This window comes from Phascolarctos cinereus, unplaced genomic scaffold (assembly GCF_003287225.1).
Source record: "Phascolarctos cinereus isolate Bilbo 61053 unplaced genomic scaffold, phaCin_HiC Scaffold_4;HRSCAF=312, whole genome shotgun sequence".
Taxonomy (NCBI): Eukaryota; Metazoa; Chordata; class Mammalia; order Diprotodontia; family Phascolarctidae; genus Phascolarctos; species Phascolarctos cinereus.
This window is the reverse complement of record NW_027555847.1, coordinates 224295243-224314455: the sequence shown is the minus strand read 5'-3', so window position 1 is coordinate 224314455 and position 19213 is coordinate 224295243. Positions and strand designations below refer to the sequence as shown.

General features: G+C 36.5%; 1 protein-coding gene across 1 annotated transcript in view; it reads left to right on the top strand.

Annotated features, from left to right (window-relative positions):
* LOC110201912 (cytochrome P450 3A24-like) overlaps window positions 1-19213 on the top strand; it is a 49245-nt gene that overhangs the window by 24070 nt on the left and 5962 nt on the right. The window contains exons 3-11 of the mRNA XM_020977780.2: window positions 850-902; window positions 4851-4950; window positions 5923-6036; window positions 6489-6577; window positions 11303-11454; window positions 12028-12155; window positions 13397-13469; window positions 15451-15611; window positions 17300-17526. Of these exons, the coding sequence (XP_020833439.1) occupies window positions 850-902; window positions 4851-4950; window positions 5923-6036; window positions 6489-6577; window positions 11303-11454; window positions 12028-12155; window positions 13397-13469; window positions 15451-15611; window positions 17300-17526 (1097 nt within the window). The remainder of the gene's footprint in view (window positions 1-849; window positions 903-4850; window positions 4951-5922; window positions 6037-6488; window positions 6578-11302; window positions 11455-12027; window positions 12156-13396; window positions 13470-15450; window positions 15612-17299; window positions 17527-19213) is intronic.

Sequence of the window (19213 nt, the reverse complement as noted above, 5' to 3'; positions counted from 1 at the left end):
TCAGAATCTTATAAAAGTGGATGTAGATAACTATCCTTATGTGTAATTAGAAAAAAATAAATGAAAATAAATGAAGTAGGAAAATAATCTTTTTAATGAACATTTATTAATATTTTACTTTGTGTGATATGCTGTGCTAGGTATTAAATCAGATTCCTAACATGGATAATATAAAATTTTAGAATAACTAATTTTAGAAAAATTGATTTCTTTTGTAATGTTTTGTGTTTTATGCATTTGAAACATCATTCTGAGAACTGGTCAAGAGGCTTTTCAAAAAGGGCACTAAAAGATCTATGACATTTAACTAGTTAAGAACCCCTGAAGTAGGAGAAATATAAAGATAAAAAATCCAACATAGGTGACCTCAAGGTGCCTATTATCCAGTACAGAGAATGACATATATTGAGATAATTATAATCTAAGTGACAATATAGTGAGAACATAAGTTTATAGATCATATCAATCTATCAATTAAAAAGTTTTTGTTAATGCTTATGATGTTCTAAGCATTGGGTTACAAATACAGTGAATAGAACATTCCCTAATTAAAACAGTCTATCATAGCATAGGAAAAAGGCAACAGAGTTAAAATCAAGAGATGAAGGATCCTGGAGAAATCTCTTTTTTCTCAGAGATGAGGAAAGACTTCATGAAAGTGATCACATTTGAGCTGTGTCAGATGTCAAGTAGATATGGGGGTGGGCAACAACTCCTGGCAAAGTGAAGAGCATAGTAACAAGATTAAAAATTACAATGTTTTTATATGTAACTTCCTAACATAAAACATGTTTAATATTATTCTTTATTAAGAATTCAGCCAATACCTGATTTTAAATTTTTTTGCAGAGTTTTGCAGATTTTGACATGACTTGTTTTAAAAAATATGGGAAAACCTGGGGGTGAGTATTCTAAGTAATCTTTCCATTATACCTACACATTTCAATGTTCAGTGAACTATGGCTACTGACTCAAACAATTACGTTTGTGAAGATAGAGATATTGTAGATCTGTTTCATTTCAGGGAATTCTAGTTCAAGCTCATAGCATCATAACAGATGCACCTTGTGTGATATTACCCTTGGCCACAGATTCTGTAAGACCACTTCTTGTTTTAGTTCAGTGCTGTGATAAGGTGAATGTTGAAGAAATAAAGAAACATCGTATAAAGTGGCAACCCTGTAAAGGCCTGCTGAGCAACACAGATACAAAGACAGAACTGAAAAGTGTTTCTGCCCTGATGGAGCTTCCATTCTATTGGACAAATCAACATGTCAAAAGAATAGTAATGAAAAAAGATGATCAGTGAAGTAATGAATATTTCTTTGAGAATTGATTTTACTTCAAAAGACTATTCTTCCACTTTCATTAATTTACTCTTTAGAATCTTATTAATTCTGACACATGAATTTGGACCTAATGAATTTGTGATAATTCATACTTAGAAAGTATCATTCTTAGCGAGTATGAAGAGTTAAACAATAGTAGCATTTTTAGAAAATATTGTGTGATACATGGTTATATATGCAACTGCAAATTACATACCACATGAACAAAACTCACTTTAATTTCCATGAGTAAACAATGATATACTGGTTAACATTAGTGTAGCACCTGATACCCTGTCAGTTTGGACCGTCTTATTAGCTACCTTAGATTCTAGAGATTTGGAAAGATGGCCAGAATCCTCTCCAAGTCTTAGCTCTTGAGCACTAACACGAATGTTTTACTTATACTTGTCAGCCGCAGGACACACGGTTCAGTAATAGGGAATATAATTAAATGGCAAAGGAAATTAATCAGCAACAGAAAATAGCCTTTACAAACTTTGAGCTCACTCTCCCACAAATATACTAAAATTCAATGACAAGAAGAGATATTCATCGGAATTATGCCTAAACAACTACACCTTGGTATACAGGTGGTTAGAGCACATGTGTGAAGTGATAAGTATATAGGAAGCACAGGTGGACAAGACATATATAGGGAGACTTCATATCAGCAAAGCTGCATAGCTGCCAGTGTCCTTTATTGATGTTACTGCGCTAATCTATTAGACTTATTCCCTGCCAATCATCTTCAACCAGGTCTTTCCTCCCTGTGTTACATCTTAGTTGCTTTGGACATGAAGATTCTAAATTCTACCTTAAGCTCTCAGGAGGGTAATATATTAATTGGTTCTGGGTAAGCATGCCATGCTAGCATACTTCTTATTTTGTCTTCATAATCATGGTCCTCCATTCTCGTCACTTTAGGTGCAAGGATCTATGATGTTTTATGATGAATACTTTTCCTTATTCTAATCACTCCAATTATTTCCCTGGCCCACACAATCCACTTTTTCACCACCTATTGCTTCTATCCTTCTATTGCTCATCATATCATCTACCAACTTTCCTAAACATCTGCAATTTTTTAAAATCAGCTTGGTTTTTAATTCTTTGGCTTAATAGAAACCCGATCTTCTCTAGAAAGTGCCATATCCCTTAAAATGCTTTCTTCTCTGTCTCCTACTCCCTCCACCCCCTACTCATATGGTTAGAAGATGGAGAAGACATATTCCTTAATCATCACTATTTTTTCCAGATCATTCTTCTTCCATTGTCACCTAAATCATTTCTCCTTTATCTGTTCACCTCCAAGTAGCTTTCCCAATTTTTTTAATGGCATTTGTGCCCATTTTACCAGCTTCTCCTCTTCATTCCCTCTACTCTTGGCTACTAAAGGGTATTTCAGTTGCTAGCTTGGCCATCCAACTCCTCAACCTCTACAGTTCCAAAGAGTTCCTTTTCCCACCTCCAATCAGTATGTTCATACCTTTGAATACTAATCTCACCAATACCAATATCTAGAATTTAAATTCCACAATTCAACCACCAACTTATTTCCTTTTACCTGTCCCACCCACTCCCATTAAACCTAGTAGTCCTCACTCTTATTAGACATCATGGTGCTTGACCCATTCCCATTTTCCTCTTCTGCTTGCTTCCCTTGGGTTTTATTTTCCTCACTGCTTTACTTTGACCCTATTGTTTGCTACATTAATGCTTTCCTATATCCTCTTCTAGTATCCCATAAACTCTTTTCTTCCTGCAATCTCCAAACCCTCATTCTAGGCTGAATTCCAATAACAGATTTCTCTACTTCTATTACAGCACCAAAGCCCAATCATAAAGAAATTGGGTCAGTTTCCCCCAATTCAAATTCAGGGCACATCACCTTCGCTGGGAACCTAGGTGGCACATTAGATAGAGCGTCAGGTTTGGCATCAGGAATACCTGAGTTCAAATTCAACCTAAGATATTTACTAGCTGAGCAAGTCACTCAAACCTGCTGCCCTCAGTTTACTCATTTGTAAGAAGAACTGGAGAAGGAAATGGCAAACCACTGCAGCATATTTGCCAAGAAAACCCCAATATGTCATGAAGATTCGTACATGACTGAAATGATCAAGTAGCGTTAACAATATCATGTTATATTTTTATTTTGTTAAACAATTTCCAATTTCATTTTGATCTGGTAACTAAGACTCTAAAGCTGTTTATAGATCAACTATGAGTTTGAAACCTCCGATCTACAAAGTTTTCTATTTTCATAACTTTTGGATTATATTCAACTCCTTTTTCTCCCTCTTATCTCAGATTCCTTCAGTTTCCAGGAATTTTCAATTCCATCTCTGCAACACCTCTCAAATCCCTTTTATATTCCTACTTCCACAACTAGCAGCACGAGTACAAGTTGTTATTACCACTCATCTACAGTATTGTTGTTGCCTCCTGATTGGATTCTTCCTGCCTCCACTCTCCCTTCTGCTTGGTTCATTAAAATTTAATAATCTCTATAAACTGTTTATTTGCTTTTAACATTCATTTATAAAAACTTTGATTTTGAAATAATCACTCTCCTGGACCCATTAAGAACGAAAGTAACATGACATCAATTATACATGTAAACCATGTAAAACATATACCCATATTAACACGTTCCAAAAAAAAAAAACAAACAAAGCGAGAAAAATGAAGAAAGTGAAAAACAATATGCTTCATCAGTTCTCCTTCTGAGGATGCATGGCATTTTTCATCATGAATGGGTCCTTTGGTATTTTCTTGTATCATCTGGTCCATTTTTAATACAGTTCCCAGAATAACTTTCTAGTGCATAAATCTGTTTATGTACACATTTATGCACTAAAATCCTCCCTACCTCCCTATTGCCTCTGAAGTAAAATTCAAAAAGTACTGCCTCATATTGAAGACTCTTCCTAGCATGTTACCACCTTATCTTCTCAGGCTTATTTCCTATTGGTCCCTTTTATAAACTTTGCTCTTTAGCCAAATCAGATGCCTCCTTGGCTCCCAAACACACTTGCCTATTTCATGCCACTGTGACTGCTCAGGCTATTTGCTGTCATTGAAATACCCTTCTCTCTTCCTTTTCCTACTGAGTGTTTGACCATTCTTTAAAGCTCACCTCAAATGTCACCTCCTCAGTGCAACTTTTTCCTTTTCAAAGTTTTCAAAGTACTTTATACATGTTCTCTTATTTGACCCTCACAACAAACCCCCAAGGTTGATGCTATCATTTTCCTCATTTTGCCAGAGAGGAAACTGAGTTTGAAAGAGGTTACTGACTTGCATAAGGTCACAGAATTAGGAAGTATTTAATGCACCAAGTGTTTAACAAATATTCTCTGATGAATTTTATTTTAGATTCTTGGCTCACTTCTACATCTCTAGTTAGAGCAAATATAATGTAGCAGTGAGGTCATGGCCATCAATTTCTATTTGCAATCTCTGTTAATAACAGTGTAACTTGGTGAGTGAAACAATTTCTTCCTTTTGGGAGTATAGGCTTTTTGATGGCAGACAGCCGGTACTGGCCATCATGGACCCAGAGATTATCAAATCAGTGGCTATTAAAGAATGTTATTCTGTCTTCACCAATCGTCGGGTAAGTGGGAATGGAAGAGTAATGCTGGCAGCAATGAGGAAAGCATGCTGAGCATGTTAAAGGTACCACAGTTTTAAGACCATCTATAAACACTAGCTTCATTATTGACATTCTTGCAGAAGACAGGGGAGGCAAAACACTCTACCTGAAGGCAATGCAGTTTGAGCTGCAGAGGGATGGGAGCTTTTACTGAGTGATTTGAACCCCTATCAACATCTCTTGGTCCCCCAAAACTTGGGGGTGATGATGCCTCCCCAAGAACTAGACTTTCTTATTATGCTGCCCCCAGGGCCGTTATTAAAGGGAAAAGTCACTGTGGAAAATGAGCCTGCTGTCCTCATCTCCACATGCAATAACAGCTGCCTCCAATGGATAGATGGGCACAGGAGACATAGCCCAAAAGGTACCCCAAAGCCTCCTTTTTAACTTTTGGCCTGGCATTCCCAGTCATGATCCTAAGGGGAATATCCTGTGGAGGAGGTACAGGCCATCCCCATCTATTGTCAGAGAATTATCTCACATGTGATAAGGCCAGCCAGAAAACCTGAACCAAATGATGCCATGAGGAAGAGACAGGAGGTGGTATGTGCCAGCCAGGTCAAAATTGGGCTGCCACCACCACTTTCACCATCACTTCATGTCAGATACTGTGGTGGATGCCCTAGGACATGGCACCCAGGACACCTGGGAATAGCACTGCCTTTAGCCTAGTACTCCCAGCCATTGTTGTGGGAAGCAACGTGTGCCATGGTGCAGCCTGGAAACTAATACTTCAGATACACCTGTCACAAGTTTCAAGGATTCAGAAAAGAAAATTCTTGTTACCAAAGTCCATGGGCTATAAAGAGTCATATAACAAATTATAGACATTTAGAAAGAATTAGTTTTTATACTGGAAAGTGTAATGGACCTCTAGTTCTGGTTCTACCAATTAACATCTGAATGGTGCTGTCTTTTACCCTTTTCTCCTAGAATATAGGTCCAGCAGGGATTATGGAGAATGCTGTCGCAATTGCTAAAGATGACCATTGGAAGAGGATTCGAACAGTATTGTCTCCAACATTTACAAGTGGAAGACTCAAGGAGGTAAAACAATTGATACTGGACAGACTCTAGAAAACTGAGTGTAGTTGAGAGGAAAAAAAACCCCACAACATTCTGATGATTTCCTCCAGTGAAAGTCTAATAGGCTCACAAGTTTAAATTTCCTATAAGGGAATATTTTGTTTCCTATTTTTTGTGAAACAATGGAGGGAACACTGTCTCCGGAATTAAGAGAACCTGATCTCTAATCTCACCTCTGATGTCTATTGCCTGAGTGACCACTGACTGGCAAGTCACTTAAGCATTCTGGTTGCAGTTTCCTCTTCTTTAAAATGAAGTGGTTTGACTGCACGACCTTCTACAGATGTACGATTCTTTACATTCTAAAAGAGAAATTAATTTATGAAATATTATTATGCTTCTTCGGGGCTGGGAAGTCTGGTTTGTTTTGGAATTGGGTTTTCCACATGTAACTATTGTCATTTGGCATTTAGATGTTTCCCATCATTGAGGAATATGGAGATGTGTTAGTGAAGAACATGTGGAAGGAAGTAGAGAAAAGAAAGCCTGTAACTCTGAAACAGTAAGTATGGGGTAATAGCTGTAACAATCTGAGGAGCAGCAGGAAACCTGTTTGCATAAGCCTCTCTGCTGCCATCTTTCCTCAGAAACTGATGCACCCACTTTGAGAGTTATTCTCTTGACTTTTTAATTGACAAAACAAGTGTAAAAGGACAATATGGTGAGATCTTCCCTTGTGAGGCTAAATACCTTGAGATGACTCTACTTTGGTTCCTTTTTTCTTGATCTTTTTGTATTCTAAACTTTCTGTAGTCTGGCTTCCAAATTTAACATTCTACTAAGCCATTAAAAATTTTATTTTACAAAATGTCTCCAAAATTACTAATGATTTTTTTACATTTATGAAAACATTTAAAACTCTCAACCTGTTGCTTAATCTCTTCTGGAAATTGTATTTGAATTTGTGCCCAAGTTGTGTTTTCCTTTGAGGCTTTGCTTGTAGAGTGTTTTGGAGCTATTTTCTTCTGAGTTTGGGTTTTGACTGTCAATAGCTTTTTATTACGGGACTCTTTTTGTTTGTGTATTCATTTTTTCATCTTCCTGACCTTAGACTTTATGTTAGGTCTAGGTTCAACTATACACTTCTGGAGGAAATACCTGGGTTGTTTCTGTTGTAGCTTTCTTGGGTTATTGGTTGTTTCGTTATTCCATGCTCCAAAGGAGATCTCAGTCTGGCACTTACAAACTTTTGATGCCCTAATTAGTCTTATCAGGGGCAAAGTCTGATCAGCTCTTTCTCTTTTCCCAAAGACCAAGTGAGGTCTGAGCTTTGTAGGTTCCTAACCTATGGTTGGCACTATCATCCACTGGGAAGACTCTCCTGGTTCGCAGTAGTGGAACTGTAGGCTTTCCTCCAAGTCTGAGACTCCTTTCATTGTTATTCCTCAGTGGGCTTCAGATTCGTCTAAAAACGAGAGTGGAAGACAAACTCTTTTCCTGTTGTGAGAGGCACATTGTTGTTGCTTGCTTCTGAATTTCCCCCTTGCTTGACAGGGTCTATGACTCATTCTCACATCTAGGTCCTGGTCCTTTCCATAGTAGACAGTGCATCTGTGACCCAAAAAGGTGTAGGAATTGACACCCTGCCAGTTGGCACCTGTTCTTGTACCCTACCTGGGTTCCCAGTGTCCCAGTATTTGTTCAGAACCTTTTATTTCCCATGGGCAATATCTTCAGTTGCTGGAATGTTGCACAGGGCTAATTTCTGGCCAGTATTTAAAGATGTTTACACATCCCCCTATGCCGACCTGCTCAGGACAAATGACTTATTGTTTTTTTCTCCTTGGAGTTCTCAATCATTAGCCAGTCTGATCTATTTTCTAGAATAATATTAGAATGGAGGGAGATTTCTGTTCTTCCTGCTTCTTTTCCACATTAACTCCATCTCTATTACAGCTCTCTTAATTTTCAAATCAATGACTTCTTGTGGATCTTAATCCCTGTTGACTCCATTGTAGCATCTGACGCTGTTGACCACCTTCTCTTTCTGGATGCTCTCTATTCTCTATGTTTTGTGTATTCTGCTGTGTTTTGGTCCTCCTCCTGCCTGTCTGACCAATATTTCTTTTAACTCTTTTGCTGAATGTCCATTCATGGAATACCTACTAATTGTGGCTTAGTCAGTCATGAATAATTATTAATAATTAATAATAACTTATTAAGAAAAAAATTTAAACAAGATACCAAATTTAAAATAACTCTCCACAGTAAACGCTTGGGATTACAACTGTTAAAACAAACCTAGGAACTATATAACCAAAATTTTAAAAAATAATTTTTATACAAACCTAATCAGATTTAAATAATTGGAGAAATATTAACTGTTCATGGGGTAGCAGGGCCAACAAAATAAAAATGACAATTTTACCTAAAGTAATTTATATATTCCACGCCATTCCAATAAAACTTCTTAAAAACATTTTAGTGAATTAGAAAAAAAATAACAAAATTCATTTGGGAGAACAAAAACCAAAGAATATCAAAGGAACCAATGAAAAATATGAAAAGAAAGGAGATTTAGCAGATTTTAAACCATTTTAGAAGGTAATAATTATCAAAACTTTCTCTTACCAGTTCTGATATAGAAAGTAGATCAGATCAGTGGAACAGAGCAGACCTTCAATTTACAGCTGCAAATGAATATGGTAACTTTGTATTTTACAAATACAAAACTCAAGTTTTTGGGATAAGAACTCATTATTTGGTAAAAATTGGAGGAAAAACTGGAAAGCAGTATGACAGAAACTGGGCATAGACCAACATCTTACATCAATTACCAAGATAAGTTCAAAATGGATATGTGATCTAAATATGGAGATATTATAAGAAAACTTGAAGAACTTGGAACATATTACTTTTAAGACTTATGGATAGGTAAACAATTAATGAATAAGCAAGAGATAGAGAGCAGGGTGAGGTGTAAAAAGGATAATTTCAATTACATTAAATTTAAAAAAGGTTTTGTACAAATAAAACAAATACAGCCCAAATCAGAAGGAAAGCTGAAATTCAGGAAAAAATTCTAATAAATAGTTTATCAGATAAAAGTCTGAAGCATATAAATAACATTGTGAAATCTATAAAAATGTGAATCATTCCTCAATTAATAACCAGTCAAAAGATATGAAGAAGTTTTCTGATGAAATCAAACAATTCGTAGTCATGTAAAAATTCTCTAAATCATCATTTTTTAGTGTCTTCCTTAAATTAAGTTTTATTTAAATTATAACTATCCTCAATTCCTTCACTAGACCTTTGGTTTGAATCACCTCACCACACCAGTCATTGTACACCATTTATCTCCAGTTTATCAATGTCTTTCTCTAAATGTGATGCCCAGAACTTTGGACATAATACTATAGGTATGGTCTGATCAGTGCAGGGCACATCAGGACCATCACCTCTTTCATTCTGGATAATTTGCCTTTCTTCCTTTGTTCTAAGGGCCCATTAAGTTTATAAATTATCATTTATTAGAAAAATGCAAATTAAAACAACTTTGAGATATCATTTTATAGCTATCAGATTGACAAAAATGATTGAAGAGTTTAGTGATACATGTTGAAGAGGATGTGTAAATATTGGGACACTAATTCATCGTTAATGGAATTGTGAACTGATCAATCCATTTTGGAGAACGAACTGGAAGTATGCCAAAAGAGTCAATAAACTATCTATATTCTTTGACCCAGCAATACTGTTACTAGGTCTATTTCCAAAGATGATTAAGGAAAAAAAAAAGAACCTATATGTTCTAAAATGTTTATAAGAGTTCTCTTTGTGATGCAAAGACCTGGAAATTGTGGGGATGTCCATAAATTGGGGAATGGCTGAACAAGTTGTAGTATATGACTGTTACAGAATACTACTGTGCTCTGAGAAATTATGAACTCTATGATCTTAGAAAAACATGAGTAGACTTGCACAAAATAATGAACAGGGAAATGAGCAGAATGAAAATAATTCTGTGTACCATAATAGCAATATTGTCTGAAGAATAAATTTGAATGACTAAGTGATTTTGGCTATTATAAATATCCAAATTAACTACAAAGGACATATGAAGAAGACACTATCTGCATCCCAAGAAAGTATTGATAAATAGAAGTATTATTTTAAATGCCCTGACACACACACACACACACACACACACACACACACACAACTGTGAATAATGGTAGCCATCTCTAGTTTGGGGGATAATGGAAATTGTAAGAAAAAAATAAATTTACAAGATTACTCATTATATATTTGAAAGTTATAGCAAGTTGTACATAATAGATTTGCACTTTCATATGCAAGCATTATTTTTCTCATATCATATTATGGGAATTCTTTTTTCATTTCATAAAAATTAAATAAAAATTAAAAAAAATAAAAACATGATGATAAGAGTGGTAGTGTAGCTAATATTAAGAAAACAGGAGAATATGTGGTCAAAGGTATAACTTCTATTACATTCTTCTATGTGGCCACCTTCTATTTCTTCTGTATTTATCTTCTAGGCAAAGATTTATATATGTATTTATGTATGTATACAATCTCTTCTAATATAAGCTTCTTGAGATTTGAAAATGTTTTTGTATTTTTTTCATATCTCCAGTCCCTAGAATAGTGCCTGGAACATGGTAAGCATTTAGTAAGTGATAGTTTACTAATTTGAAGTAGGGAGCATTCACACTGTGGGGAGGAAAATGTACCCCTGGTAAAATGAGGGAAACCAAACCTTCTCTAACAGCTTAGGAAAAAAAAAAGTGATAGTTCCAATTTGAAATGCTTTGCCTTTTGTCCCATGAATGTCCAAGTTATCATTCATTCATTGCCTCATTCATTCATAAAAAGCTTTTTGGAATTCTATGCAGTTGTAGAAAAGAATCAATGTTTTTTTTTCTAAAAAATCTCATCTAGTGAATGTTACTGACCATTTTCACCTCTGGCCCATATGCCCTGCTGGCTTGAACATAGAGCACAGTTGGCAAACTTAGCCAGATCACATTAAAAAGTAAATTGGGAAATAAGTAATAAAATAAAAAAAGTACAACATATGTAATATTAATATGTGGTTTTCTAATTTCAATATACGGTCCACAGATATTTTTGGAATGGTTTAATGATCCTGGTTTCTATAGAGTTTCACACTATGGGTTTAGAGGCTCACTTAGTGTTATTACTTGGTAATGAAAGATGTGATGCCTATTTTGAGTAATTTTTTGCTTTTTCTCCTCAGCATTTTGGGAGCCTACAGTATGGATGTGATCACCAGTACTTCATTTGGTGTCAATGTTGATTCCTTGAATAACAAGAATGATCCTTTTATCAGAGAAATCAATAAGTTACTTAAAGCATTTTATATTCTGAACCCACTCAAGTTTACAACAAGTAAGTTAGTTCTTCTTTACACAAATGAATAATTAAAAATTCAGTAGTCTGAACTGGTCTGAAGATTCCTGAAGATAACTCAATAAGTTGGATCAAAATAGATTTAGAGATGGACATAAACTTAGAAGCCACTAAGTCTAACCCCTTTGTTTAACAGGGGATTAAACTAATGCATAGAGAAATTACAACACAATCCTGAATATCCAGGAGATTCAATTCTTTAATTGCTATAGGTTAGGGAGGGAGGGCTGTCAGAGAGCAACTGATTAAAATACTCAAGGGAATTATTTACTGATTGGTCAGTCATAGGAATCTTTGCAAATAATCAAGAAGACCAGGGATAGACACAGGACACCTGATTTTGGAGAGCAATGCCCTTCCATTTTGGGGCTTTTTGTTGACCCCCACCAGTTCTCAGACAATTAAAGGCCAAAAAAGGGAAATGAGTAAGCCATGTTACAATTTGTACCTATGGTACCATTTCCCCGTATGCACTCCAAATAAAGGTGATAGCATCTTTCATAAAATTCTCCAGTTTCATAAGGGTTTTTTTTTCTTTTTTCTTTTCCTTAGTACTCTTTCCATTCCTCATTCCTTTGTTTAAAAAATTGGACATAACTTTATTTCCAAAAGAAGCAATAGATTTCTTAGCAAAATCAGTTGAAAAAATAAAGGAAGAACGAAAGAAAAATTCACTGAAGGTAAGTTTCTCCAGTATTCAGAATCAGAATATGTGAAAATTGTAAATTGTTGTATTCTTTATCTTCAGAGTAGAGCAAGCAAAACTTGCGTTCCATTTTCCTTGATGTTCATCTTTGTTCACTATAAGTTTTACTCAATTTTAATTGTCAGATATTTTGAAGACTTACTATAACATGGAGAAATGCCTCTAAGTTCCTTTCCAGCTCTAACTCTATGCCCCTATCATTTAATATTTGCCAGATTTAGTGATCTGTGTTTGCGGGAGTACAAGGAGAGAAAAGACTGTCCTAGGTTTCAAATATTTTACAACCATAAAGATGTGATACAACGCATACCCAATATTATATTGCAAATTAATATATGATGTGTAGCAGCAACCCAAGAAGAAGAAAGTGCCTTTCTCCTTTATTTATACACTGTCAAAACAGGCCTTGTCAACAGCATCAAAGGCTATATAGGAATGGGCACAAAAATTATAATTGTGCCAATAATGATTTCAAATTCTCCACGTATGCTCTTGGCCCAAATTTGGAACATTGTTCATTTTCCCACAAAGTTCATACTCTGAGACCTGTTTCTGGAACAGCAATGACCCTTAATTCTTGAAGGCCAGGCCAGAAAAGAACAACCTATTGTTGAAGTTTGCAAGCTATAAAGTGTTAAAGCATGGGTATATTTTTTCTTTGCATGTTTGCTGACTTCGGACTAATCTAGCTGAGTTTGAAGAGGTATGTCCATTGGCTGATCACTGAGATCTATTTCTTTGCCTATAGAGATCCCAGAAAATCAGCCATGAAGTTATTGTAAGATTTTGATCAGTGATGTCCGCATCACTGATATTATAAACAATTGAAGCATTATCTTTCTATCCTTTCTGTCAGACGTAAGGTAATTCATTTCCTGAAATGCTTAATATTTTCTTTCAGGCTTTTCAGGGTTGCCTTCCTTTCCATATCCCTGGACTGGGGATTGGGACAGAATCTTTTAAAGTTTAGTAGTCTGATTTAAAAGCCCTTATTTCATTCACTAGAGGCTCAGGCTCTTTGACCCTACAGGGTCTTTTGTTGAAATGTCCTGGGTAGAATTCCAATTCTGCCCTTGAGCTGATGCCACAAAGACTCTAACAATTCAGATCTTCACTTGTCAGTCTGCAGTAAGGATATTAATATGCTGTCTTGATAGCTAATTTTTGTGTTCTCAAGTGTTTTCTCAGCATTAGTGGTTTCCATTATTTTTCCAGGACCGCGTGGATTTACTTCATCTTATGATGGAATCTCAGACTTCTAACAATTCACAGACACACCCTCACAAAGGTAACTTGGCATGAGGATAGTCACAATTTGGAATCTTGAAGACATTATTTGTGGAAGTATGAAAATATTTCCAATTTGCTTAGATGGTATACTAAATTTCAGTAACAATGACAATGACAACAATGATAATGTTACAGGGTTTTAAGATTTGGAGAGTACTTTATCACTATTACTTCATTTGCTGTGTGTAACAATTGTGTCCTTGGTGTTATTTTTATTTCTGTTTCAGAGATGAGGAATCTAAGGATGAGGGAGTTTAACCAACTTCCAGAGGATCATAAAACTTTGAAGTAGGATTTCAATTGAGATGTGACTTACCTTTAAGTCCAAGGCTCTGTAGTATCACCTAGCCATCTCAGAGAGATGCTTGACATCTTTAGGATGAGTTAGATGGAGATAATTTTCAAAAGAATATTTGAATTCATGATGGTCACGTTAGTATGAAGCTTGGATGGTGACATAAGAATTCCTTTTTTGTGTATACCTAGGACAACAATGAGGCTTAGTGAGGTGGGAAAATGAGCTTTTTCAAGAAATAAAATTAGTTCTCTTATTCTAACTGTGCTACTAAGTACTTATGTGACTCTGGGTACTTCCTTTCACTTGTCAGGACTAGCTTGCCCTAGATAAAAGCTGGGCATTGGCCTTGATGATTGTTCAGTTCTCTTCTAGCTCTAGATCCTATAATTCTACTCTATTCTCTGGCCTAGACCATGTTTCTTTGTGCTGAGTTAGTTGGAAAGCTAAGCGGCGTATAGTATAGAGTGCCAGGCCTGCAGTCAGGAAGACATAGTCCTGAGTTCAAATCTGGCCTCAGACATTTACTAGCTGTGTGACCTTGGGCAAGTCACTTAACTGTTTGCCTCAGTTTCATCACCTGTAAAATGAACTGGAGAAGGAAATCCCAAACCACTCCAATATCTTTGTAAGGAAAACCCCAACTGGGTGACAAAGAGTCAGACATGACTGAAACAATTGAACAACAGCAACACAGGAAAGAAAAAAACAGAGTACAAGTTTCTCTGGTAATATAAATCTTGTGGGCAAAGTCTCAAATTGTGCTTCATTGTCACAATTCTTATTTAACCACAAGTAGGATATTGACTCTTCTATGCTGTACCTAAGCATTCTTAACCAGAACTCAGCGTGAGGGAGGCAGCATATTTTAAGGGAAGGGAAAACTGGAGTTGGGAGTCAGAAGGCCAGATTCTAGGCTCAGCTTCAGCCACTTACTAGCTCAGTGACTTTGGAACAGTCATCTTACTGTTCTGAAACACATCCGCCTTATCTGAAGTATGGAGAAAAGCATTCTTGCACTAGATATTTCACAGGCTTATCATGGTGCTCAAACGAAATAATGTAGGTAAAATATAAGCACTAAACACTGTGTATAGAAATGTAATCAATGATTCGGTTACCTTCTGGACACCTTGCCTTCATGGAGCTCATCAGAGATAGGATGCAGTGTGGTACAGGAGGAAGAGTGTGATCTCTGAAGTCTGAGGACCCAGGTTCAAATCCTAACTCTCACCTATGAGACTTTGGGAAAGTCCCTTAACATCTTTCCTCCCTATTTTCTTCACTCCATACATAACCACCCTATCACTTACGCCCTCCACTCTGGACTATTGCTAGAACCTTCTATTACACAGTGTGCTTGAAAGAAGAGAGAGTTCCCTGAAATCAAATGTCACTTTTGTCACATCCAGAAGCAACAGCTGAAGACAAGACAGGTGTGTGGAAGGAATAGAACAGATATAGGAGAAAAAAAGTTGAGCAACCCTGGGTAGACTTAACCTCTATCCTTGTGATGATAGATTTCAGCAGAAGATTCCTGTCATGTCATTGGATACATTTCAGATCTTTTCTAGATATTCTGGAGAGTTAGGTAGATAACTTTCCTAAAATTTTGTGATGTGACTGAATGATTTAACAATGGTGTGGTGACTTTGTCTGAATATTTCCCTTGTCTCTATTTCAGATCTGAGTGATGAGGAAATTCTGGCCCAATCTATTCTTTTTATTTTTGCTGGCTACGAAACGACCAGCTCAGTTCTTTCATTCTTTTTTTACAACCTGGCCACCCACCCTGAGATCCAGCAAAAACTTCAAGAGGAGATAGATGCAGTTTTCCCCAGCAAGGTAAGAGGATGAGAGGAATAGGGATATTTATACAGGTCTCCCAACTTACTTCTAATTCATCCATTTGCCTCATCCCTTAGTAGAACCTTTGCGAAAGTCAATTATGATGATTGTTTGCTCCTTATTGAGCCATGGCAAGGTTTTGAAATGGCAAAGATATGTTGAGATACCATAGTTTTATATGTAATTCTACTTTCAGAGAAGGAAATATCTCAAGAACTAGGGCCAACCCTTGGAAAAATGCTCAAAAAACCCTCTTGTCCATTGTTCTTACAGCCACCTTAGAGCCATTCCTCAATTTACTGGTATTCATTTCTCATCTATTCTGATAGTAGATGACTTTTTGACTTTGGGTTTCCTCTGTACTCCTTACTTACTCTCCCCTTTTCTCCTTTCATATTCTGTTTTCTTGTCCTTTACTATTCCTCCCCTTCCCTGTGCTCCTCTCATCTCTTCCACTGAGATTCTCAGTCACCCTCTGATGTGACTGATAACAGGGATAACTCTCTTTCTGGTGTCAGAAGACAGAAGATCTTACGAATGGACAATGGATTTTTTCCTTAACCAAGGAACCTCTTTTTGATGTACCAGGATCACCTGTGTCCATCCCTCTTGGACCAAATAGGATAATCACCATTGTGGGAACACTTAAATAGTCATTTCCCTATGAAGTTAAGGGATGTCTTTGAGAATATATTAGAATAATCCACTTAAACAATAATGAGTTACCAAGTTAGAGTGGTGGCAGTAGGAAAGATGAGGAGATAAATTAGCAAAAGTGTCTCTTTAGATCTCAATGACCACCTAGCAAACCAAATCTGAGCCCCTATAATGGTGCTGAGTGACTCACCAAAACATCCTCCAAGCCCTAAAATATTCTCTAATCTTTATTGAAGTAAAAAACAGGATGATTTCATCTGAGTTGTTCTTTTAAATGGATAAGTGTCAATGTTATCTGCTGTGAAGGATGCTGGGAAAGCCTCTCTGCCTCCACCCCAAATATCTCTTCTAAATTCTACCAATACAGATGCATCACTTTGATTCTTTTCTGTTGTGAAGACCCTTGAAGGTATAAAATACTAAACTGTTATGAAATAAGACCAGAGTATCCTAACATTGATAGTGAGCTGAGAGTGAGGACTTTAGAGTCTGTATAGTTGATCATTTTTGAAAGGATAAACAGAGATGACAAGAAGTGGAAGCTGCAAAGCAATGAAGACACAGAAGGGCATTTTAAGTTTCAGGTGTTTCTAAAGTAAATTTGACTGAGGTACATTTTGTCTAATATTTCACCCTAGATTTCACGGTTGGCCTGGTTTGTTCCAAGAGACAACCCAGAAGAACAGAAGAAAAATATTCATCTTAGCACAACTTCCTTCTACTGAGGTTCAAGAGTTTTGTCACAGGCTCAAAAGGGCTCATTTTATGAAAAACTTTATATAGATGCAAATCTTACATCGACAGGTCTCAGAATTTTGAGTCACTTCTTTAGCATGTTCAAATAATAATAAATCAATACTAAAAATATACTTGCAGCTTTCATCCAGAAGGTATTACTGGAATATCTGGTGACCAGAAGTACAATGGAGTTAATAAACTCATTCTAAAAGCAACTGAGCAAGGGTAGATGTGATATGTCACCTTAGTACTTAGAACTTAGTACTTAGAACTCATTCTTCTCTTCACAGGAAGCAGTCACATATGATGCCCTGGTACAGATGGAGTACCTAGACATGGTGATACATGAAAATCTCAGGTTATTCCCCATAACTTCCAGGATTGAAAGAGTTGCTAAGAAAACTGTTGAGCTCAATGGACTGAGGATTCCCAAAGGCACAGTGGTGATGACCCCATCCTTTGCCCTTCATCGTGACCCAGAATATTGGCCAGAGCCAGAGGAGTTCCGCCCTGAAAGGTAAACACATTTTTTTAAATAAGGGAAAAAGCTACTCAGCATCGTCAGGTTGGAGAGAACATAGAGCTGGGAGACAGGATGAGGGTTTGGTTCCTGATTTTGTGTCTTGTTTAGATTGATGATGCTGGGTCTGTAACTTAAACTCTCACGACAACACTGCATGATACCTACAGCAGCTATTTCGGTAGCTTGGATATAGCCACTTTAGGCATTCTTGTCGCTATAGATGAAGGAATTGAAGCTTATATACATTAAATGACTTGACATTATACCTATAGCTAAGAAGTGTTAGAAGTGGGCTTTGAATACTGATCTTTGTTAGAGTATCCAAGCTGAAAAATGAGGGTTTAAACTGTATGCCAACTGAAATCCCTTTCATCTTTAAATCCTCTAAACTTTGACTATTTAAATTAATTATTTCATAGGTTGTCTATTCCAGAGTCAACACGAACATGTGTAATTATTTTCATGAATCACTCATTTGTAGATGTTTTTAAGCCCTTAGCAGTAACTAAATTTTTAGGGCATATCAGACAGAGGGCATCATGCTACATTCATAGTCTGGAAAATCTGAATTCAAAGCCCACCTCTGATACCACTTAGTTATATGGCTAAGGTATTATGTAGAATGATCCCATTCTACATAATGATTCTTCCAAACATTTTCATTCCTCCTGGAACCTCCCTATGTCCCCCTCTTTCCACTCTCTCTACTGAGAACCTTCTTTCATATTTTACCAGAAAAAAAATGAGTCTATGCACAATGAATTCCTTCTTTTCCTTTCTTCCTCATCTCTCATTACTATGATGCCTTCTGCTACTAGCCCCTCCATTACACCTGAATTACATGATGAAGTAACCTCATTCCTTACCAAGGCTAATTCTTCTACTTGTACAAGTGATTCCATCTCTTCTAATAGATTGCCGCATCTGTCATCCCCACTGTTATACTTGTTTTCAATCTGTCCCTGTCCACTGACTTCTTTCCTACTGCCTGCAAACATGCCCTTGTGTCTTCTATTCTGAGTAAACCCAGCCTCGACCCCTCCCTGCTATTATCCTATATCTCCTCCATCCTTTGTAGCTAAACCTCCTCAAAAATTTTACAATACAATGAAAAGGTACAAAGGTTACCTACAATAGGTGCCTCTACCTTCCATTTACCTTCTTCATCTTTGGACTTTAAAGAATGATTTAAAGTCTTTTGTTCTTTTTTTCTTGTTGTTCAGTCCTGTCTGACTCTTCATCATCCCATTTGAGATACCAGAATGATTCACCATTTACTTCCCCAGTTCATTTTACAGATGAGAAAACAGAGGCAAATATGGTTAAATGACTTGTCCAGGGTCACACAGCTAGTAAGTTTTTAAGTCAGATTTTAATTCAGGCCTTCTGACTCCAGGCCTACCTTCCTATCTACTCTGCCGCCCAACAGTGGAAAAAGTGAAATACCATTGCAATAAGAGATCAACCGTTTCATTCCTTACATTTCTTAGTATTTAAAAGTTAAGCATTTCTAAAACCTAAATAATATTGATATTAGGATAGATTGTTGAGATTCTGTTCAAATTTCTGCCTTTCAAGCCTAGTTTGGGATTTTTTAAAAATGACAAGTAACAAATAGAGCTTCATGATGGGAAGAAATTGTTCTGAAGACAGACAAGTGGTGCTTTAGATATTCTTACTT